The sequence below is a fragment of the Capsicum annuum genome, chromosome 1 (genome assembly GCF_002878395.1).
Source record: "Capsicum annuum cultivar UCD-10X-F1 chromosome 1, UCD10Xv1.1, whole genome shotgun sequence".
Taxonomy (NCBI): domain Eukaryota; kingdom Viridiplantae; phylum Streptophyta; class Magnoliopsida; order Solanales; family Solanaceae; genus Capsicum; species Capsicum annuum.
In genome coordinates this window covers 189,752,084-189,777,994 of record NC_061111.1, presented here as the reverse complement: position 1 = coordinate 189,777,994, position 25,911 = coordinate 189,752,084, and the positions used below count along the sequence as shown (strand labels likewise).

The window sequence follows — 25,911 nt, the reverse complement described above, 5'->3', positions numbered from 1 at the left end:
TATCAGAGATTCAATTCTTCTCTCCTTTTTTTGAGTTTTGAAAATCCAATTCATATTATCTAGTTATCATATTCTAACAAATTGTTAATCAAGAACATCCCAGGGTAATTTCACTTTTGGGGTCTAAAAAGGTAGAATATACACAGTCTTTATCGCTATAATTAAAAAGAAAATATATAATACATAGAAAATATCGAAACAAGCAAGTTTTAGATGAAATAATGCTAAACATTGATATAATAGAATTTGATTCAAAAAGTTGATAACTTGATTTGAGAGTACTTATTTGGTGCTTCAATATACATCTTGCAATATTTGGTACCTGAGGGAAATAAAATAAAGGGAAAAGGGTCAAAAATACCCCTCTACTTTGATTAATTTGCAAAGTTTGCTCTTCATTAGACTTTGTGGCTATTTATACCCTTGTTGTCACGAAAGTTAACACATATACCCTCAAAACTAACGGTCTGCCCCAAATTCATCAAAATTAACTGATTCCAATTTTAACCCGACCCGGTTCACAATTCATTGACCCAACACCGTCTAATTTAACCCCTTTCCGTCACATTTCTTTCTCTTTCCCTTCCCTTCTTCACCTCCTCCATCTTTCTTTTTTCAACTTTCAAATAGACCAGCCATGGAAGGAAAATACAGAGCAAATGACTAGTAAAAGAATAAATTTATATAGAGCATTAGACCAGAATAAATTACTTTCAATCTCAAAATTTTAGTAAAAACAAGAATCAATAGGAAATGATAATTTCAAAAAATAGACGTGGACGTCGTTGAATTCCAATGCAAACCTCTGCGTCTTTTGCGGGTGTGCCAATGACTTTGAAGTGATGGTGGCGGTGGCAATGGCGCTGGCTCTCCGACCTTCTTCACATACCGACTGACGAACTAGACAGCGGTTATTGACTTTCACGCTAGCTATTGAAGATGTAGATGGTGGAGAAGCGATCGTCTTGCAAAAATCTCATCAGAGAGAGCATCATTCAAAGGAACTGATTATTGAAATCATCATCCATGGACTTTGTTGCTATTTTTTTATTTGTTTCTTTTTTACTTGCATTTAGCTCTGTATTTTACTTTCAAAGGTGGAGGAGGTGATGAAGGGAAGGGAAAGAGAAAGAAATATGACGGAAAGGGGTTAAATTGGACGGTGTTGGGTCGGTGGATTGTGAATCGGGTCGGGTTAAAATTGAAATTAGTTAATTTTGATCAATTTGGGGCACGCTGTTAGTTTTGAGGGTATATGTGTTAACTTTCGTGACAGCGAGGGCATAAATGGCCACAAAGTATAATGAAGGACAAACTTAGTCAATTAATCAAAGTAGAGGGGTATTTTTTATCCTTTTCCCTAAAATAAAACTAGCAAATTCATAGACGGCTTCAGATCAATTTAGTAACACTCTCTTAAAGAAACAGAGAAGAAATATAAAAGTTTGAAGTATCACTCAAAAATTTAGGGTGAAAGGTTAAGCGTATATTCCTTCTTTCTTTGTTGTCCTATCAAGAAGACGATCCTTGGCCATCGCCTGTGGTGCTAGATCAGAAAGGTAACATGTAGTTCTAATGTTGGCCTAACCTGACATGATGACACGCATATAGAGTTTTTCGACCTGAAATAGTATTGTTGTAAATCAGAGTACAAGCTATAGAATAACTAAGAACACACAGAAAGAGTAGTTTGATCTTATTGCATAGAGAATCAATATGAATCAAGTGTTTATAATGATAGTCTCTCTCTCTATATTACTTCTAATGAGCTATTAATTATCAATCTACAACTAATTTTCAGAAAACACAGTACTAACCACTTCTGTGAAGTCTAAACAGTTTTTTAACTTTATTAATAGACTTTGTGATTAGGCTTTATCCTTTAACACTCTCTCCCGAGCTAGGTAGGATAAAATATGTTTAACACACCTAGCTTAGATTTTAAATACTCATGTTTCACCTAGTGAGCCGCTTTAGTAAATATATATATGTTGGTTGATCAGATTTTGGAACATAATGAGTGGTGACCAACCCTTGTTAAATCTTCTCCCTTGTGAAATGATAATCAATTTTTAAGTGCTTGGTCCTTTCATGGTATATTGAATTTATAGCTATTTGAAGTGTTGACTTGCTATCACTGGAAACTTTTATTTGTTGTGTAACTTTTGATCCTATTTCTTTTACCAATCCTAGTAACCGAGTCAATTCAGCAACAGTCGAGGCCATACTCCTATACTCAGATTCAGTAGAACTTCTTGAAACCACATCTTGTTTATTAGATTTCAAGGAAACCAATAAATATCCAAATTTTATCATGTATCCAATAACAAATATTCTAGTATTGGACAAGCAGCCCAATCTGCAACTCAAAAAGCAGTTATTTCATTCTTGTAGTTGCTTGATAATAGTAACCCTTGTCTAGGTTGTTTCTTAACATATCTCACAATCCTTAAAGCAAACTCCATATATGACATTTTTAGAGATTGTAAGAACTAAATCAATGTTTTGCACACTGAATGATATATCAAGCGTGGTTATTGTCAAGTACAATAACATTTTTATCAATCTTTGAAAGGCACCTTGATCAGATGGTGGATCTTCTCTAGGATTGTGCTTGTATTGTGTTAGTTCATCATTTTGTATTGATGTTAAATTTGTGTTTTTATCTACTGGTGTAATTACTGGTTTTGTACATGTTAACCCTACTTTTAAAATTAGCTCCAAGGCATATTTCCTGATGCATAGTAATTCCCAACTTTGATCTTGTAAACTCAATGCCTAGAAAATACTTAAGTTCTCTCAAATCTTTCATCATGAAAGCGTTTTGTAGAGCACTCTTTGTTTCTTAAATCAACTTTTGGTTATCTCCCATGATAAGCATATCATCAACATATACTAAGAAGAGAGTGATCCATCGATTTGATTTCTTCATAAACAATGAGTAGTCATGTTAACTTTGAACAAATCCAAGCTTAAAAAAGCTTCAGTCAATTTTGTATTCCATTGTCCTGGTTCTTGGTCAAACCATACAAGGATTTTAATAGCCTACACATAATATTCTCCCCTGGGCTGTTGAATCCTTTATTGCCTCATGATATATATTAGGTTCTGAAATAGAGGAGAAAGTAGTAAGGTAAACCTGATAGTTAGTAGAAAGATTATCATAGAAAATATATTTGTCAAGGCTATATAGATCCTAATATATGTTAAGAGATACAAAATCCTTCAATCATATAGGTGATTGTTTATATCTTGATGGCTTCTTTGTCTAAACTACATTGCTTGGTGTAAGACCTTAGCAACTAGTTGTTGTTGTAATTCAACTACTTCTTGTTGCAGTATTTCAACAATTTTTGTTGTTGTACCTCAACAATTTCTTGTTGTTGTATTATTGATTTTGGTGGTAGACCAACTTGTGATGGCATGTCATTAGGCATAGCCGCATGCTGAGTGTTTGTTTGATGCTCAGAAAAAGGAATAAATACTTGAGTTGTCCAATCTGCTGAGAGATGACTATTAGTTGCAACTACAGGTTGTTCAACAGATGATTGGTAAAGAAAGGAAACACATTTTCTTAAATTTAAAATTTATGTTAACAGAAAAGAATTAATGCTGAGATCATATAAATTATAGCCTTTTTGAAGTTCTCAATAGCCCATATGTACAACTATTTTAGATCTAAATAGTAATTTATCAGTTTGAGACACATTTTTGCAAAGTACAAACCAACTTATTATTCTTAAATGCTCAATATTGGTCTTTTTATTGAAAAAAACATCATAAGGAGACCTGTTGTTCAGCACATGAGTAGGTAACATATTAATTAAATACCCTGCAGATAGATCACAGTGACCCCAGAACTTAATAGAAATATAAATATTCTAATAGCTCTCGTGATCTTTAGTATATGTCTATGTTTCCTCTCAGCAACACTATTTTGTTGAGGGGTGTAGACACAAATTCTTTGATGGATTATGCCTAATTGCTCAAACAGGTCTTGCTATAAAATATTTGTGAATTTTGTACCCATTGTCAGATCTTACTGTTTTTACTATTTTACTAAACTGACTAGTGTAGGCAAAGAATTATTTGAACACAAGATATACATCAGACTTATGCTTAAGCAAAAATAGTCATCTACCATATTAAGAAAATATATGTTTCCATCAAAGGTAGAAGTTTTATAAGATCCCCATAGGTCTACATAAATCATATCAAATATAGCTTGTTTCTTAATGCTACTAGAAGGAAAAGGAATTCTAGTTTGTTTAGCACAAGGGCATACTGTACAGTTACGAATAGATTGCAAACTAGTAGGAAATACTTTTGTAAGACTATAGATGTCACGAATCAAACCGTGGCCCTAATCGTGATGGACATCCATACTAGTGAAAGTCCAAGATTACGCCTTAGCATTTCATCAAAAGTATAGTCAGAGATAAAGTGTGAAATTAGGCCCATAAAATGTGAAGTGCAATAACCTAAATGATTCAAAAATCAAATTTTGAAATGTGAAATAAAATAGTTAACTGACTCAGTTTACAAAGCCTCTAACCAATGAGTGAATATCCTATGCCGGGACATAGCCCTGATAAATACCATAAAATTGAAATAAACCACGTCTAACAGAAATAAATAAACATATCCTTCCAAAAAATGGATGGCTCGCCACCTGTAGTTGTCATCCCGAATGCAATCCTAATGTTGAACTGATTTGCGGGGATGAGATTCGGAACCTACATCACGAAAGGATGTAGCGTTCAAGGACGATCAGTTCCATGAGTACTAATGTGCACTCCAGGGGAGAGGGAACCATAGCAGTTTATAAAATTCAGATCATAAACTCCTAATAAAAATAATTCGTAGTAATGATCAAAAATGCCAGATAAATGTAATCACTTGAAACCTTTAATTCTAGACTATGTAGTTTGCACCGACATTAAGCAACCCACGGGCTATATGGATTCAGTCTGTACTCAACTGGCGGGGCCTCAATCCATGTTAGCCGCATGGACTATAGTAGTCATAGTTTAACCATTGTATCATATACATAACTGCATATAACTACGTGAAGCAAATATATAGTAGTCGTCTTCCGCTCAAGACAAGACCTCCCACATCGGCAAATGCAATTTTTGGTATTGGTCATGAGGACTACACCTTCTCGGGAAAACTATATGGTCCTCTTTGAGCTCAATTAAAATACTTTTCCTTACTTTATTCATGGAGTGTCTTATTTAGGCATTCATATTTGGTATTGTTATACCAAAACTTACAAGTCATTCATATCATGCCAAGAAAATCTTTATAGTAAAACATTATTGACTCGTTAACCCCGTCATTCAAAAACATGAACATATTCATCGTTAAGTTTACATAAGAATTTCAATACAATTCATAAAATCCAACACTTGATGATTCAAAAGGGCGGGGTGTCATCTTTGTTCATCATTGAAATTTAAAGCTTTTTCAAAAGACTTAAAGGTCATAATTTCAATCATTTATAATATTTAACGTTTCAAATCCATATAATGAAATCTACCTTTTCAAATAGTATGTTCAGGTCTCAAAATTCTCAAATAGATATAGGAAAATTGATTTTTAAATAGAGGATAATCAATAGCAAGCTTTCATGAAAAACATTCTCAACCCGAACTTCAAATCACCAATAAAATGTACATAAATAATAGTTAAAATCACATTTTACATTAATAATTAAAGTAGGGAGCGTTCAACATGAATTCAAGGAAAGCTTGACCTTTGAATTTTCTTGTGGGATTGACTTACTTCTTTACTTAGAGAGGAAAAATGAGAGTTGTTATTAATTTAAGGTTAATGGGATTTAGGGAAAATGTAATAGAATAATAGAGGACAATTTTAAGTGCGTAAGGAATAAAATACCCTTGAAAATAGCTTAAAATACAAAATTTCATCAGGTAAATAAGGGGGGAAGGGGTACAACGCACACCCCATCACGTGGCCCACCCCCATGCAGTGCAAGGTCATCGCAGGGCTAAGGCAGTAGCCCCTCGCGCAGGCCCATGCGATGCGAAGCCAAAATGTAGCCTTCCCCCATGCCCTAAACTTTCCCAAAGTTCTCAAACTTATCTCAGAATGTTTTACACTTTTTCTAAGGGTCATACGGGTTCATTTTAGGCTCTAACAAGCTTGTAAACGTACGGGGCGTTACATTATCCCCCTTTGGGATCATTCGTCTCTGAATGATGATTAAAGGCACATTTAACATGAGATAGGAATGAGAATAGTATATTTAGGGAACATATCAAAGAACAAGAGTAAGCTTAAGACTAGTATCTTCCATAATTCTATAAGAGGACACGAACAAAGAGGGATATTTGTATTTCATAGCATATTTTGATTCTAAAGTAGCTTCATATAGCTTTTGATTTCTCCACGATACTTTAACAGTAGCTATTTTCTTGGTTCTCAACTTCTAAACTTGCCTATCCAGGATCTCTATAAGAACGTCCTTGTATGACAAGGAATCTTTCACACTAATATTCTTTACGGGGACTATAAGAGCAGGGTTACCCACACATTTCTTAAGCATAGACACATGGAACACAGGGTGAACCAACGCCAAACTCACGGGCAGATCTAACTCGTAAGCAACTTTCCCAAACTTTCTCAAAATCTAATAAGGGCCAATGTAGCGAGGACTGAGCTTACCCTTTTCCTAGAACCTCGACATTCTCTTCATAGGAGAGACTTTCAAAAATACCCAATCACCAATTTCAAACTCCAACTCTCTTCGCCTCACATTGGCATAGGTGTTTTGGCAACTTTAAGAGGTCTTAAGCCTCTCTCTAATAACCTTAACTACCTCTACTGCTTGACGCACAAGGTCAGGCCTGAATAATATAGTTTCACCCACTTTATACTATCCAATTGATAATCTACACCTTCTACCATACAGAGCCTCGAATGGTGTCATCTGGATGCTAGAGTAATAGTTATTATTGTAGGCAAACTCTATGAGAGGTAAATAGCCTAGCCAACTACCTCTAATATTAATAACACACTCTCTTTAGCATATCTTCTAAAGTCTAAATAGTCAGTTTTGTTTGTTCGTATGTTTGAGGATGGAAAGTGGTGCTAAGATTCACCTGTGTGCCCAAACATTTCTGAAAAAACCCAAAACTGAGAAGAAAATTTGTACCTCTATCGAATATGATGGACATAGAGGCCCCATGCAATCTAACAATCTCCTGAATGTATAGCTTAGCATAATACTCTCCCGAATAAGTTGTCCTTACAGGTAGAAAGTGAGCAAACATGGTCATTCTATCAACTATGACCCAAATGGAATCAAACAGGCTGCGATAATGTGGAAGGCCAGTGATGAATCCATATTTACCGTTTCCCACTTCCACATTGGAATAGCTATCTCTTGGGACATACCACCAGGCCTTAGATGTTCAACTTTGACTTGTTGACAATTTGTGCGCTTAGCAACATAACTTTTCATGTTATTCCATCAATACATCTCTTTCAAATCATGATATATTTTATTAGAATCGGGATGAACAGTGTATCTGGAGATGTGGGCTTCGTCAAGATCCTATCTCGTAGCCCATCAACATTGGGAACACGCAATCTTTCTTGATACCGCAACATATCATCTACCCCAATCTCGAAAACCATAACTTTTTATTAGCCAACATTTTTCTTGATTCGCATAAGTATGGGATCATTAGTTTGCTTCTCCTTAAGTTCACACCGAAGGATGACTTAGCCATTCGTGAATGATTACTTCTCCATTCTCAGAGTCAAATAGTCAAAACTTCTAACTTATCAAGACGATGGATGTCCTTTATAAGCCTCTCTTATCTTCCTTAACATGAGAAAGACTCCTCATGGAAAACCTGCTAAGAGCATCAACAATAACATTAGTTTTACCTGAGTGGTTGTGCAGAGTCATGTCGTAATCTTTCAGCAATTTGAGTCACCACATTTGCCTGAGGTTCAAATCCTTTTGGGTAGAAATATATTGCAGAATCTTATGGTCAGTAAAAATGTCCACATGCACCCTATAAAATACTAACGCCAAATCTTAAGTGCACAGACTACGGTAGCCAATTTCAGGTCATGGGTGGGTAGTTCTTCTCATGAACCTAAGTTGCCTGCACGCATAAGCCACCACCTTACCATGGTTCATAAATACACGACCAAGTTCCACCCAGAATGCATCACAATATATCACAAATCCCTCAGTACCCTTAGGAAGTGTCAAATAGGAGCAGTAGTCAATCGATCTTTCAACTTTTCAAAACTGCCCTCACAAACATCGGACTGTAGGAACTCCACCTTTTTCTGAGTCAACTTAGTTAGCAGAGCTGATATAGACGAAAAAATTTCCACGAACCTCCTATAGTAACCCACTAACCAAGAAACTCCTGATGTAGGTTGGAGTCATCGGTCTAAGCAGTTTCCTCATTGTCTCAATCTTTTGGGGATCAAGTCAATTCCCTCACTAGAAATAATATGCCCAAGGAAAGTCATAGCACTAAGCTAGAATTCACACTTGAAAAGTTTGGCATACAACTCTTGGTCCTTAAGGGTCTAAAGTACGATCCAAACGTGATTGGCATGCTCTTCCTCACTGTGGGAGTACACCAGCATGCCATCAATGAAGACTATGACAAACAGATTCAAAAATTATCTGAACAATGACCAAAAATTCATAATGCCTAGACTGGGTTTGGAAAGCGGTTTTAGGGATATCAGTCTCTTTAACCTTTAATTGATTGTAACCCGAATGGAGATCTATTTGGGAGAAACACTTAGCACTCTGAAATTGGTCAAAAAAATTATCGATTCCTGAAAGAGGGTACTTATTTTTCTCGGTGACCTTACTCAACTAACGATATTCTATACACACATGAAGAGAATAATCTTTCTTTCGCACGAAGAGTACGAGAGCATTACGGGGAGATACACTAGGTTAGATGAAACCCTTATCAAGTAGGCCTTTTAACTGCCTTTTCAACTCTTTAGCGTCGTAGGAGCCATCCTATACAGTGGAACGAAAATGGGTCGGGTATAGGAAAAAAGATCAATCCCAAACTCTATCTCATTATTTGGAAAAATTCTGGAAAAATCACCAGAAAAGACCTTGAAAAACTCATTAAATAGGAACAAACTGCAGTGAGGGATTTTCAGAGCTAAAATATTGACTCGGACTATATGATACAAACATCCTTTGGATATCAACTTTTGGGCTCTATGATAATAAATGAATATCCATTTGGTGCCAAGTAACTACCCTCCTATTCTATAATTGGTTCATTTAGAAAATAAAAAGTGATTTTTCTAGTTCTATAGTCTAAGGTAGCATAACAAAAACGGAGGCAATCCATCCCAGAAGAACATCAAAGTCTACCATGTCAAGTTATACTAGACCCACCACAATATCCTGATGAAAAATAGATGACATAATTTTTATAGATCCTCTTAGCAATAATGGACTCACCAATAGGGGTATAAACTGAGAAGGGTTCAGAAATACTGTCATGACCAAGATTAAAATTCACTGCCACATAAGGGATCACATAAGATAGAGTAGAACCGGGGTTAAGTAGCACATAAACATCATGGGAGAAAATCTACAACATACTCATGACAACATCTGGTGAGTCCTCTGAATCTTGATGAGTAAAAAGGGTATACAGATGATCGCGGTCCCCACCTATACTAAAAGTAGTGCCCTTCATAGCTGGGGCGGAAGAAGTAGTAGCTTAGGCCTTATTGCCCCCAATTATTCCTTTCATCGAGGGACACTCGTGCTAAAAATGGCCAGTTTGGCCACAAATATAACACACACCCCTTAATATAGCGGCAGACCCCATGATGAAGCTTCCCATATATGCGAAAGGGATAATAAGATGGAGTCGACTGTTCCACACTAGCCTGAGATTGGGTACCTTGTATCCTGGAACCATTGATCACCTAAAGGCCTATGAGTAGGTGCACCAACTGAGAAATGACCATTTCCCCAAAATTACTTCTTAGACATTGTCTGCCTCTTTTACCACTGTGATGCTAACTAGTATTTTAATCTATATACTTAGTTTTCTTACTCTGACTCTCCTCCACTTCTTTCTATCTCTTATTTTCACCTTCTAGCTGGTGTATGTACACTACCAATCTTGGATATATCCATGTCACTATTCAGCATAGCCCCCTTAAACACTAGCACCATCTTATCATCAGAAAGGCCAGAAGCAAACTTCCTCATTTGGGACCTAACTTTAGACACCAACTCTGGAGAATAACGAGAAAACTGAGTAAACTTCAAAGCATATCCATAACACTCATCTTTCTTTGTTTTAAGTTCACAAACTCCTTAGCATTGGCTTCTCTCAACTCTCAAGGGAAAAGTGGTCAAGAAAGACGTTAGAGAATTTCTCCCAAATAGCAAATTTAGCATCTTCACTCCTAATCTCCTTCCACTCATCATACCACTGATAGGCCACCCCTTTCAGCTGATAGGCTACAAACTCCACCCCATCAGTATCACTAGCGTACATCACCCTAAAAATCTTTTCCATTTCATCAACAAACTTTTGAGGATCCTCCTTAGCTTTGGACCTAGTGAAGGTTGGTGGGTTTAGCCGTATAAACTTCCTAACCCGAGTAGCATCCAAAAAACCAACAGCAGAACCAACACTACTTGAAATACGGGACTGAGACAACACAATTTGAGCAAGCATATGAATCATCTATCTGAATTTAGCATTAGAAACTCCCCCCTGTGGAGGCTATTATTCGTGTGTGGTGCCAGTCTTAGGAGTCCAGAGAGGACTAGTCGAGGCTGATGGCATCCCAACAAGAGTAATTAGAAGTACAAGATCTGTTACAGGTCCGCATCCCATGAGTAGGATGAACCTTTTCAGCATTTGCCCCAGTAGAAACGGTGGTTCCCATTGAAGCTCTTTGACTGTTAACTCTTCTTGGAGGCATGATCTGAAATACGAAAATATCAGGAGTTAGGATAATTCATTGAAATTTAGACTCTTTAGCACGAATTAGAATATAAAGAAAAGAGGGAATATTACTAAATATCTTGTAGCCCCATAAAAAATACTCTACTTGACACGGCTTTGCAGACACCCTGGGATCCTGAATCATGCTCTGATACTAAGTTTTTCACTGCCTGAACCATGGCCCTAGCCATGATGGTAGACCTGGCAACACACCGAAACTGTTATCGTTAGAACAGTTTAACCAGTACCCGTGCATCCTTACTAGTGTGTTGTACCAAAATTGGTACTACCAAAATCGATCTACCAGAAAATATGAACGTTCCGCCTAAGTCCGTTGGTTACCGGTGCCGAACCGGGTCGGACTGAACCGACAATTGAAGTATACCGGAATGTTTTTTGTAATTTTTTAAATTTAAATTATTTAAACAGTTTTCACTAATATATCATCAATATAATTAACGTATATAACATTTTTTTATTAACATTTTACTAACCTATATAACTTATAATATATAAGTTATATAACATTTTGTTAATATAATTAACTTAAAGATATATTAACCTAATATTTTTTTATTAACTTATATAATAAGTTATAATTTTAAAAGTAATTCTTTTTTAATTTAAATTATATTTATATAAGTTTAAGTTATAAACTTAATATATAAAACAATTAGCATTAACTTTAAAATAGTTATAATTTTAAGTTATAATATATAATTTTAAAATTAGTTATAATGTTAACTCATAACATTAACTTTTTATAACATAAACTTATAAAAAATTATAAAAAAATTTCCTAACTTTATAAAGTTAAAGTATTAAACTCTTTTTTCCATAACTTTAAAGTTACAAATATAAACTATAATTGCATTAAACAAAAGACAAAATTTAAAATAAAATTAAGATGATAGCCTTTATATTTATTCAAATTTTGTACGTTGTACATTTATTACAAATATTAAAAGAAAATGTAATCTATAAAACCACCTTCTAGGAAGGGTTCTGTTTGAATTAGATATCTACTCTAGAATCTTATTAATATCTATAACGTCCAAAATATTCTAGATGTAACTTAGCTATTTCTTGGGCGTATATATTTTTCGAAATTGTTCTTTTTCCTTGTTCCTCCATTTCTTCCATTCGCCATCACTGTTTTCCTCAAATATTTCATCTATTTCGTATTCAACTTGGGGCAGTAATTTTGGGAGACCAAAATTTCTTCTTTCGGTATCAATCCAATCTCTAAATAAAATCAAAATCTCCAAACTATTCTTTGCTAACGAATATCGATGATCTCCAATTATAATTCTTGTTGCGCTAAAAGCTTGCTCCGAAGAAACTGAAGAACCTTGACTTGCTAGAACGTGTTGAACCACCCTTGAAAGTTTTGAAAATTATCTGGTACGGGTCTTCTACCATGCTAAAAGTTGTTATTGTCCATTTACATCTCTGATACTTTCTCGATCCTAAGAAATATACGAATCAAAATCATTACTGCTAGAACATTGAAGACCAAGTTCTTCACTCATCTCATCATCTAACTCATCATATCTACGTCTCGAAAGGTTCGATCGGCGAAATATTTTATTCCATAACTTGATACAAGTTATATAAACTCCTAGCTTTAGCTATTATGTTATCACAACAAGTTTCAACTGATGGATTTTCACAAGGTCCAATTTCTAAATTGTTGTAAAATTTTTGAATCATCATCATTACACCATGTTCTTCGTAAAATGAGTTGAATAAAGTAGCTGTCAAATGACTTTGTGGGATAAAAAAAAAAAAATTTATCAACCATAGTTTCAATTACCTCTTTGTAAGGATAATTTTTTTTTTATATTTAACAAGTACTTTAGAAATAGCAGTAATATTTACTAAAACAAAAGAAATAGTTGGAGTGTATTGAGTTGATACTGTATTCGTAGCTTGATAAAAAGTTTTCAAAAATTTATAAAGTTTTTCTACTTCAATCCAATCATCATCACCTAGCCTTAAATCAGGATTTGAATTACGAGCATTATAAACTAATTGTATAGATTCATTATATATATAAGCAACTTTAAGCATTTGATACAAAGAATTCCATCTAGCAGGAATTTCTCTTGGAACTTTTTTATATGGAATCTCACATACTTCACATTGATGTTTAAAATCATCCATTACAGACTCTTTTTTTACTTTTAAAAATATAACGACAAGCAACTCGAACTTTAAAACAACCATTTTCAAATAAATCAACACCATCATGTACTATCAAATTTAAAATATGTGCAGTACATTTAACATGAAAATAATTATCATCCATAGGACATAGTCTAGCTTTTAAAAACTTAATAGCTTTCAAATTATTAGAAGCATTATCTAATGTGCATGCCATAATTTTATCAATAATTCTAAAATATTTCAGGCTATCCCCTATTGTACTAGATATAAAGCTATTGGTTTTAGTCTCGTCAACATATTTATAAGCAATAATTATTTTTTGCATGTTCCAATGGTGATCAATCCAATGAGTCGTGAGAGTAAAATAATCATTACCGAGAACACTACAATCCATATCAGAAGTAATAGATATTTTACCATCAAATTTACTAAGTAAGCAATGAAGAAAATGACAATATTCGGCTTAAAATTTAAAAATATTATTTTAATTGTATTTCATGAAAAAATTTTAAAAGATGGATTATATACTCGTTGAATATAATGAATAAAATCGGTATGGGAAGGAAAACTAAAAGACAAACCCATAACAGCAACCATTTTCTCTAGTTCTTCTCTATCTATATCTTCATTATATATCGATAATGAGCTTGGATCAGCCGGGTTAAACATGTCTAAACGCGCTTGAACCATATTACCTCCTACAGATTCTTCCGGCAATGGTGTACCACTTTTTTTTTGCCTTAACCTCATTTTCTAGATGAATAAATTCTTTATTACATTTCCTCAAATGTGTAGTTAGCAATCTTGTCCCGCCATTCTTTCCCCCGGCCAAATATTTCATAACTCTCTTGTATTTATTGCAAGTAGCAGTATTTTTTACCTTATCATGCTTCATAAATTTTCAAACTAAAGACCTTTTACGATGTTCGGTACCTTTGGACCTAGTAAATTTCCGTAAAGGGGGAAGATCTTCACCGTCTTTCGGTAATTTTGTAACCGAATTAGTAGAGGTAAGGGTATCACCTAATTTTTGTTCTTCTATATCAGTTTTTTTCGATAAGTGTTCCTCAAAATTGTCATAATGCCTACTTAGGGTCTCATGATCTAATTTCATACTGGCACCAACATTGAAACCATTAGGTTGTGATAAAGAAGTTTCACTAACATAACTAGATCTAGGCGGCAATGAACTAGTAGTAGTACTATTTTTTTTATTTCTACAAAAAATCTTACAAAGATTGTTTTTTACCACTATTATTTTTATTGGCATCCATAATTAAGTTTAAATATAATTAAAATATTAAAACAAGTAATATAAATATTATAAATTAAAAAATTAATGTAAGTAAACAAATATAGACACTAAAAAATAAAAATATAGAGATTAAAGTTAGAACGAATACACCGAACGTCTGCGTAAAAGTAGAAGTATACCAAATGTCGAAATTAAAAGATAATAATTGGAGCTTATAATATCTTCAAAAAATCTCCAACTCTAACTAGCTAATACAATAACTGTAAATATTAAAAGAGAATATGAGAATATTAAGAGAGAGTATGAGAAATTGAGAATATTCTTGAGAAAAAAGAATAGGTATAAAGAAGTATTTATAATGAAAATTTTAAGGGGTAGCGGGGTAAATTGGGGGGCGGGGGAGAGGCTCAAAATAGCCATTGCTTGGCCCCCAATGGCTAAAATACCGTTGTCAACGGCTATAATCCAACAACTGGAAATTAATTAATTTTTTTAAAAAATTCAAATATTTTTTGGCAACGCCGGATCAAAATCGATCAACTTAAATCGAAACTGTAAAAAAAATTTCATGGTTCGCACCGGTACCGAATTTCAGACCGTTGGGTACCTGGTTGCAACCGATACCATTATGTCACCAGTATCAAAGCGTGACTGGAACCAGACTGGTCCAAAATTACTGGTCCGCTGCCACCCCTATGTGGGGGGCATCCCAAACCAATGAAATTCCAAAATGATCCCTTAGCATTTCATCATAAGCATAGTCATAGATTAAGTGCGAAATTAGGCCCATAAAATATGAAGTGCAATAACTGGAATGATTCAAAAGTCAGACTTTGAAATGTGAAATAAAACAGTTGATTGACTGAGTCTACAAAGCCTTGAACCAATGAGTGAATATTCTATGAATGGATATGGCCCCGGTAAATAGCATAAATCGAAAATAAATCAAGTCTAACTGAAAGAAATAAGCATATTCCTTCAAAAGATGGATGACTCACCACATGTTAGCTGTTGTCCCAAATGAAACCCTAATGCTAAATCAGATCACAGGGATGAGCTCCGAAACCTACATCATGAAAGGATATAGCGTCCGAGGACAATCAGTATAATGAATACTAGTATGCAACCTTGGTGGAGGGGGAACCACGACAGTTTATAAAATTCATGTCATACTCATAATGAAGATAATACGTAGTAATGACCAAAAATGTAAGACAAACATAATCACTAAAAACCTTTAATTCTGGACTATGTAGTTTGCATCAATATTAAGTAACTCGTGGGCTATACGAGTCCAGTGCATACTCAACTGGCGTGGCCCCAATCCATGTTAGTCGCATGCACTGAGATAGTCATAGTTTGGTCATTGTATCATATACATAACTGCATACAACTGAGTGAGTAAGCATACAATAGTCACCCTCCATTCAGGACAAGACCTCTCACGTCGGCAAACACAATCTTTGATATTGGTTACGAGGACTACACCTTCTCAGTGAAACTACAAGGTCCTCTTTGAGCCCAATTAAAATATTTTTCTTATTTTTATCCATGAAATCTTTTATTAAGGAATTCACATTTGATATCGTTATACCAAGACGTGCAAGTTATTCATATCATGCCAAATAAATCTTTATCATAAAACATTATTAACTCCTTAAACCCATCATTTAAAAATCTGGTCATATTCATCATTAAATTTGCATAAGAATCTCAAAACAAGTCCTAAAATCCAACACTTTCGATGATTCAAAAAGATGGTGTGTCATCTCTATTCATTATTGAAAATTAAATCTTTTTCAAAAGACTTGAAGACCATAATATCAATCATTTATAACATTTAACGTTTCAAATCCATATAATGAAATCCACCTTTTTAAATAGTATGTACAAGTCTCAAAACCGTCAAATAGATATAGGAAAATAGATTTTTAAATTGAGGATAACTCATAGCAAACTTTCATGAAAAATATTCTCAACCCTGGCTTCAAATCACCAATAGAATGTACATTAATAGTTAAAATCACACTTCACAATAATAATTAAAGTTGGGAATGCTCAACATGCTTTTTTGACGAAAAGAATTCAAGGAAAGCTTGACCTTTGGATTCTCTTATGGAATTGACTTGCTTCATAACTTAGAGATAAAAAAGGAGAGCTCTTGTTATTGATTTAGGGTGAACGGGACTGAGGTAAAATATAATAGAATAATAGGGGACGATTTTCAGTGCATAAGGACCAAAATACCCTTGCAAATAGCTTAAAATACGAAGTCCCGTCAGGTAAATATGGGGGCGTACGACACACACCCTATAGGTAAATAAGGGGGTGTACGACACACACCCCATCACGTGAACCACCCCCGTGCGGCACAAGACCATCGCGGGCCTAGTCTCATGCAACATAGGGTCATCACAAGGCTGAGGCAGTAGCCCCTCGCGTTGGCCCATGTGACGCGGGGCCAAAATGCAGTCTTCCCCGTGCGACGCACGGCCCCATTTCACGACCTAAACTTTTCAAAGTTCCCAAACTCATCTTAAAATGTTTTACACTCATGATAAGGATCATATAGGTCCATTTTAGGATCTAACAAGGCTTGCAAACGTACGGGGCATTACAATGAACGAACTATGTCCAAATCTTATATGCCATAGATCATTGTCCAATTTGACAATTGTCCAATTTCACAACTTCTGAGTTAGAAGCAGCAAGACTAGTGAATTGATCTTTCATCTGATCTTTCATCTTTCTGTTATTTGCCATCTTGTTCGTAAGCATGTATAATCCATCATCTAGTTTATCAATCTCCTTCACCCTCAGTGAAGAGATCCTGAAAGAGACAAAAGTTAGAAAAGAAGGACGCAATACATTGCAATTCTTTGGTTAGTTGAGAGCCAGATAATAGATTATATCTGAATTCACGTACCTAGAAGACATTTGATATGGTGCTTGTAGCAAAAATAGAACTATCTCCAGTGTGTGTGACCATTGAAATGTCACCATTAGGCAAATGCACCTTCTGTGGTATATCTTTGTGGCAGTGTTTGTGATGAGAAGATCAAGATTAAAAGCCATGTGATTTGTAGCTACTGTGTCTAAAGATCCACTCAGGTGCATTTGAAGTTAATAATGCCAGAACTTTAGAAATACCTGTAGTACTTGCATTGGCTTTTGCATTACCACCACTTGCAGACATTAAGGGTGAAGAATTCAGATAGGTCTGATTGAGCATTTGCTACTCTCCTAGTGAAGGGAATAGAATTTCCTCCACATTGAATAGCTTGTTGTCCATTATACTGAATTTGTCTTGTGAGATCAGACATGCCTTCTTGACAATTCTGCTTCACACCTTTGATGCTTTGATCAAGTGCACCATTTGAGTAGGTTCCAAGTTGATTAAAATTTTCATTGACGGAGTCTGTAGCCACCTTGTAAGCAACATGTCTGCTGCCTGCAGAACCTTTCTTCTTTGTCTTAAAAATCATCTGGCTATCCAATCAACTTATAACACACCTCCCTTCTGTGCCCCTTACACTATAGTAGTCACAGACAACGTTGTAATTCTTCTTATATTTTTTATAACCAGTGTTACAAGTACCTTGTCCATGACCATGAGAATTACCACCACTACTTCAATGACTGTAAGAGTGATTTCCTCCAAAATTTGTTGTGTATAATGCCATGTAAAAGTTACTAGGACTTGGTCCCAAAATTACTACACAGGTAACTACAGTATTCTTATTTTCATCTCCAAAAATCATAGCATAGGCTTTGTTTACAGAAGGTAGTGGACTCATCATAAGGATTTGACTCCTGGCTTGACCATAGTTATCATTCAAACCCATCAAGAATTGAAATAGCTTCAACTTTTGCAAGTACAACACAAAATCCTTAAGACTTGTCACAATCACACCCTGGTGCAGGCATTAATGCCTCAAATTCTTCCCAAAGATCCTTCGGTTTAAAGAAATAGACAGACACAACAAAGATCCTTGCATCAGTGTCGCAATTTCTTTGTGTACATTTTAGATTCTAGATCCATCCTCCTTATTAAACCATTCAAGGTATTTCCACACTGCTTGTGCACTGGATGCATACATAATACCTTCTATAAGATTTTTTGACACAGGGCTCATGACCCAAGACAAGACTATTGCGTTAACCCTCTTCCAGTGATTCCACATGATTCATTGACCAACCCCAACTTAGTCCTACCCAACAAAGCAATACACATAGATCTAGCCCATATTGAATAATTTTCAATACCAGTAAGTTGAAACAAAATGATTTGCATAACACTAACATCAGAAGAGTGAACCCCATCCACATTTGCACCAGAAGGACATGATTTGCACCATTAGTATGTTCCATGATTCTTTCAATTAGAACAAATTTCTTCAGAGAAACGTTGCAAAAGCAAGAATCAAAAGAAGATAAGGGAAAAAGTCAAGAAACTGTCAAGTAGTTTCAAGAAACTCAGAATGCCAAAACTGATTATCTAATTGGTAAAAAACAGAAATTGATTGTTCTGATACCATGTTGTAACTCAGAGTACAAGCCATGGAATAGCTAAGAACATATTGAACAAATGAAGAAGAAGAAAGAATGGAAAAGAAGAGAGAGAGTGGTTTGATCTTATTTCATAGACAGTCAATATGAATCAAGTGTTTACAATGATAGTATACACCTATATATATAGAACTTCCGATGAGCTATTAACTTTCAACCTATAACAAATTTCCAAAAAGCAGTTAGCTACAGTACTAACTACTTCTGTGAAGTCTAAACAGTTTCTTAACTGTATTAACAGACTTTGTGGTTTGGTTTTATACTTTAAAAGTTAAGTAAAGTGTCTTTCTTTCTCGGTTATAAGTTAATGGAGTCATTCTAAATCCCTGACTCATCTCATTTCTGAGCCTTTGGCCAGTTTGACATTGGGTCAAATGTGTCGTCTGGACATTATCCCTTCGCTTGATCTACTTTGGTTACAACTCAATAGTGAGTTTTGAGGGTCAAGAAAGGGATTGGGGTTGAGAGGAGAGTCACAGTCCTGATATATACGAAATACGATAGAGTATTGTAGAGAAACCAATCAAGAACCTTCTTTTCTGTCAATATATTAAAAACGTGTGAAAATCGGCAAGGTAAAGTCCCACTCCTTAAATTACCAATTTCAAGAAAAATTTTACAGGCCATTGCACCAACTTGTGAGTAAAATGAAAGCTAGCCAAGAAGCTGAAACAACAAAACGAACTAACAAGAAACTAAACAAGTTTTTTCAGTAAGCTAGAGCACAACCTTCAGGGACATCTACTTCACAGCATCAATAATGAACCAGCAATCTTCCTTCCACTCAAACAGAGTAGTTATTAGCCTCTACTGATGCAGAACAGATGAATAAACTGCCCAGTAGCTTCTTTATTTGTATTTCCTTTTAATTGTTCATGTTTTCAAAGTTTATGGCTGTGTTATTGTGAGTCTGTGTGGTAACGTCGCCGAAATGCCGCTGTTAACTATTATCCCTAGAAATGCTGCCATGCGAGAGGAACGACCGGTAGATGAAGTCCAGTTAGCATTTTCAAAATAGCCCTAGTGTCAAGTCCAACTCACCTACGCCCAATTGCCAATTTTTTCTGAAGCAACTTCAACAGCTCAATTCACCTTTAAAACACACGGATCTGGAACCTTAACCCCCTCGCACATCACACAGGGGCATGCCAATGGACACCATGTACATAGATATGCATATATACACATAACCATTGCAGCCACACACGCGCATACAAAATACACACACACACACGGAGGTATCTCTGTCTGTGTGCGTGCAAGGTGAATCATCCATGAGGGCGAGTGCTTAACGAGCACCAGGTATATGCATGACCCTAGTTCCTGGAAGGAAAACATGCCAAAACTTGCACGGGGAGAACTTGCGCTTAAATCTCAAGTAATAAACCTAAAACCACTTGAACAAATATGTGTCTATTTTACAAGCTACCAACTCAAGTCATATATTCAAAATTCTTCTATTGGATGTCCTCGAAGGAACAGACTGGTTCACGCCTCTAGTTATTCAGCAACGTATCAAAATGAATCAAATTACTCCAGGAACTTTCATGAAGCTAACGAGGATATAATCAGTATATATTTAATATGCATCCAAGCAGTTGTTTATTACCCAAATCTTTTCTATTCGGCATTGATCTTTAGTGGATTCCAAAGACTTGGTGACAATGGTGAATGATATGAGTTGTTTAGAAATATAGAACTCCAACTGAGCGTGATATTCACATGATAAGGAAAAAATGAAAAACTATGGAATAACAAGACACAAGTTATCAACAAATTTGAGAATATGGACGACGCCAAGCAATCAGGGAGATCTTTTGCCCCTTGTTTCTTTGCCTTTGAGGTGCAAGTAACAGTGGCGGAGCCTGAATTTTTAACAAGGAATTCAAATTATGAAAAGTGAACAACACAAGAAGAAGGGTTCAACATCTACTATATACAGATAAAAATTAATTTTAACCATGTATAAATAGTGTGAGGCCTTGGGCGTAACCTATCATCACGCCACTAAATATGAGGTGAAGTAAGACTCTCTAAGTAGGTGACCACTTGAACTTGAAGAAAATCACCCGATACGTAATCAGCAAGTCGCTTGAATGATGCATTCCTTGAATTGTATAGTGTTATCTCTGTACCAAGCATCACCAGAACCTCATCACCATTCTCTGCCACAAATAACGGTGAAATTTTAACTCTATGATCAACTGGTGATGAGATGGCAACCAATTTGGTCCAGGATCTCTCGACACCATATTCCTTCATCACCCACATATCTGCCCTATTTAGTTCATAGTTGCAACAAGCAACCAAACACCCTCTTGAAACACCTAATGCCCAATGAATTATACCTCCATCTTCATAACTAGGCAGTCCTATTTTTCCATATCTCTCTGTAGCTAAATTCAAAGTAACAATCTCCGAATAGGCACCCGAAATATGACAATTAAGGCATCCTTCCCAATGAAGGATTCCATTTGCAAAAACACCCACATTTCCATTTATATGACCACTATTAAAACCTTGAATATTTGACCAAGAATTAGCCTTTAAGCTATAAACGTTAACCATATTCACATGTCTCCCCTCGCCACTTTGAGGAAAACTAAAGATCTTGACAACCTTATAATCATCAGTAGATGCATCATAACCAAATCCATATCTAAAATAATAACCACCATCACCAACTTCACAGTGAATAATTGAATCAGGAAATACATTAAACTTTCCCGTACATGGGTTCAAAAGCATTAGTTCAAAGGAATCAGTAGTTAAGCAAACTAAACCATTGCAAGAACCCAAAAGCCAAGCTGAAAGAGATAAAGATTTCGGAGGGCAACCATGTTTAGACACAGTAACAGATGAATTTTCAGAGCTTATGGTATAAACACGGCATATTTTACCCAAACCAGAGACTGTGGCTACTGCAGCAAGTGTATAATCAGTCATTTTGGGGTTGTTCATAGAAAAATTGACATGGGTTTTGTGGAATTCAGTATTTGAGAGTAAAGAAAGCCATGATTTCGAAACACACCTGAATTTCAAGAGGGTTTTTAGAGGTAACCTTACAAGAATTTCAATGATGAGGTCTTGTGGAAGGGTTGGTATTTCTTCTTCCTTGGTCCAAAAGTTTGCTCCTTCATATGTTTTCCTCATCTTCAATTGCTACTATTGAGTTTGAGAATTTTTCATTTTTTGGGGACCTATTTTCCCGTTCTTATAGTAGTATGTTTTTCTTGAAATATGTGGGTTACATCAAAAGGCACTTGGAACTGAAATACGTAACATAGCTGGAGAAGCAGCGAGATAATGAGTTTTTGTGGATATTGTTGAAAGACAAGTATGTGAAACAACTATGATGGAGTCGTCCATGAGTGAATAATGAATGTCTTGCCAACCTTACACGTTACTCTTACCTGCCTTTGTTTTCTTCCCTTGGTTTTTTCATAAATTCTGGCTCCTCTCGGAAAAACTTGGATACTGCCAACTCTAGGCGGCTAGACTTTGTATAATATGCATCCGTTTTTAATTTATTTATATGATTTTAACTTAAACATAAATTTAACTAATATAAAGAATTTTTTAAAATCTTGTGATTTAAATATGTTATCTAAATGTTGAAAGTAAAGAATTGTCTAAAATATAAATAAATATTTATTTAAAAAGCTAGATTAAAATTTAAAGTAACACATGCTAATTGAAATTAAGAAAAAATATAAAAAATTTAATTTATACTTTAAATTAGAGAATATGATAGTGCTTCACGCAATTATGAGATCTTCCATTTCACAAAAAATTAACCATAAGTTTTATTATAAAAAATAGAGAAAAGACATGATTTCCTCTGAACGTCTTTGCCAACTTACTTTAGCACTTAAATTAAACTTCTGTTTATTTACTCCCTTAACAATTTCATAGTGAATTAATTTCAACTATTAATATATAATACCGCTCTCACAACGGAGAGTGTGTTACACTCGCCTACACATCAACGCCACGTCAATGCCACGTTGGAGACACGTTATTGCCACGTAAGAAATTACTATTTTAAAAAAAAAATTCCACACATTATTTTTATATATTTTAAAAAAAAAAAACATATATGTACTATTTTATTTATATAAATATATATATAATTATATATATTTATATATATTAAATAAAATAAGGCATCCCCACCCCATTTTCTTTCTTCTTCACAACCACCAACCCCGCCCATCCTACCCCTCTCTTCCAGCCCTTACCCCCACTATCTACCTTGCAAACGCAGCCCTCTCCCCTCCTCCTCCTCTTCCAACCCCCCTCCTTCTCTTCCAATGCCCCCCCTCCCCCATATTACTCATAATTATTCAAAATTCAAAACCAATTCAGTATTTTCATAATTCAACAACTCATCTAACCAAATAACACTATATACACTAACAAAGAATAATTCTATACTGGCAACAACCAAAATCAGAAAAAATCAAAGCAAAAAAAAAACATTTTTTTCAAAGCTTTCAATTGAAGCGTGATCTTTTTTCTTTTGTTGGTATAAGAATGTTGAATTCATGTTGAATTTTAATGGGTATTTGTTAAAATTTTATTTTTGATCCTAGATTTTGTAAATTTTAAATTCTTGATTGTGTATGAGTAGTTCAAAATTGGAGGGGTCATCGGCTCCATTGAAAGTTGAGATGGTGTCTAATGGAGGAAAATTTTTAATTTAAGGCCCGTTTGGCCATGAAATTTTTTTTATTTTTTTCGAAAAAAAATTTCGGAGTTGGAAATTGTGAGGTTTGGGAGTTGGAAATTGTGAGGTTTGGCCATGAAAATTCGAAAAATAATTTCAAAAAAATTTTCTGAAAAAGGGAAAACAGGTTTTTGTTGTTTTCACAATTTTTCAACTCCAATTCCAACATTTATTTTTCAACTCAACCCGTTGCAAATTTTCCATTTTAATTTTTCAAACTTTATTTGTTTTGGCTATTTTCTAATATATATATATATATATATATATATATATATATATATATATATATATTACAAGCTTCTTTCTCTAACGTTCAATTTAACGCTACCACCTCGACTGACCGGCGAACTCTGACACCGGCAACGGCGCAGACGTACCGGAAGCGTACAAGATCTACCCTATCTTCCTCTTTCTCTCTCACCCTTCTGATCTCTCTCTCCTAGTTTCTTGTTCTCATCTCTCCCACCCTCACCCTTTTTCTTGTCCCTTCGCAGCTATCGCCGGTGGGCTAGGGCTCTCGTTGATTTGACTTAGGTAACGGGGGAGGTACTCATCAGCGGCCTAACAAGTAGGCCGACGTCCGACGACGTCCAGATTCCGACGTCTCTGAAGAAGCTTCAGCGAATCTCCGGGGACATTCCGACGACGTAACCAGCGGCCTCTTTCCCGTCGACCTTATTCCAGAAAACACTTTTTAACACTAACATTGCCGGATCAGCAGCACGGAGGCGTCCTGGTGTCATCCAAACTTTGGTTCTTTAGATTATTTTGCTCCTTGTCTTTTCCTTGGTGCCAGGCCATTAGTGTGCTCTATTTTTCTTACTGTTAGTTTTGTCCTTACCTCGGTTTTGTTTTTTCTCCCTATTTGATTTTAGTTTTGTTTCTTGATTATTTCTTCTAATTTGTGTGAGCCTGTATTTCCTCCCGTTGCTTTGTTACTATCATTATTTATATTTTCTTATATTTTCTTGTAGTAGTGGTTGTGGGCATTGATGGTTGGATAGGGTCATATTCGAGGGGGTTGGGGCGGGGGGCTGTTGTAGGGGCAGGGGAAGAGAAAAGGACGGGGGTGGGAGGGAGGCCAAGGTTTGGTCTCAGGGGCGGTAGAGAAAGACGTGTGGATAGAGATGGTAGGCTGAGGGTTAGGTCTTGGAATATAGAAACTCTTCAGGGTAAGTCCATAGAGCTTGTGAAGATTCTTAGAAAGAGGAAGATTAATATTGCGTATGTTCAAAAGACCAAGTGGGTAGGGTCTAAGGCTAGGGATGTGGATGGTTACAAGCTTTGGTACTCTGGGAGCGAGAGGCGTAGGAATGGAGTTGGCATCTTAGTAGATGAAGAGATTAGAGGTTAGGTAGTAGAGGTAAAGAGGATCAGCGATAGGTTGATGACTATTAAGTTGGTCATTGGGGGGTTTACCCTGAACGTGTGTAGTGATTATGCGCCGCAAGTGGGCTTGGATAGGGAGGAGAAGATGTAATTTTAGGAGGCTTTGGATGAGGTGGTGAGAGGCGTGCCTAGCTCGGAGAAGATTGTTGTAGCAGAAGATTTCAATGGACACATCGGGGCATTACCGGGAGGCTTTGGTGATGTACATGGTGGTTTTGGTTTTGCGAAAAGAAATGAAGAGGGGGCTACTCTATTGGATTTTGCGAGGTCCTTTGGGCTGGTGGTGGTGAACTCGGGATTCCTAAAGAAGGACGATCACCTGATCACCTTCCAAAGCACGATAGCTAAGATCCAGATTGACTTTTTGTTGCTTAGGAAAGGGGATAGGGTGTTGTGTAAGGACTGTAAGGTCATTCCGAGTGAGAATCTTTCGACCCAGCATAGGCTCTTAGTTATGGATTTGGGTATAAAGAAGGATAGAAAGAGAAGGGGAGAAGAGTGTAGACCTAGAATTAAGTAGGGCGGCTTGACGCCAGTGAATGCGTGGGAAATAGGGGAGAAATTAGCGGGAATGAGGGTGTGGGAGTGTAGGGGAGACGTGGATAGTATATGGGATAGGGTGGCTAGGTGTATCAGGGAGAATGCTGGTGAGGTATTGGGTACTTCTAGGGGCCGGGCCGGGCATCATCGGGGGGATTGGTGGTGGAATGAAGAGTTTAAGAAGAAAGTGGAGACCAAGAAATGGGCGTATGCTAAGTTGGTTGAGATTAAGGACGAAGAAGAGAAGTGGGTAA

The 25,911-nt window shown here is 35.9% G+C and overlaps 1 protein-coding gene across 1 annotated transcript; it reads right to left on the bottom strand.

Annotated features, from left to right (window-relative positions):
- Positions 1-19,562: 19,562 nt before the first annotated feature.
- LOC107842850 (F-box/kelch-repeat protein At3g23880) lies at positions 19,563-22,482 on the bottom strand. The gene has a single exon (XM_016686888.2). The coding sequence runs from the start codon at positions 22,150-22,152 to the stop codon at positions 21,007-21,009; it is 1,146 nt and encodes a 381-aa protein (XP_016542374.2). The 5' UTR covers positions 22,153-22,482; the 3' UTR covers positions 19,563-21,006.
- Between the last annotated feature and the right edge of the window lie 3,429 nt (positions 22,483-25,911).

Bases quoted from the DNA above. Each gene is read 5' to 3' on its own strand.
- LOC107842850 (XM_016686888.2), bottom strand. From the start codon at position 22,152: ATGAGGAAAACATATGAAGGAGCAAACTTTTGGACCAAGGAAGAAGAA.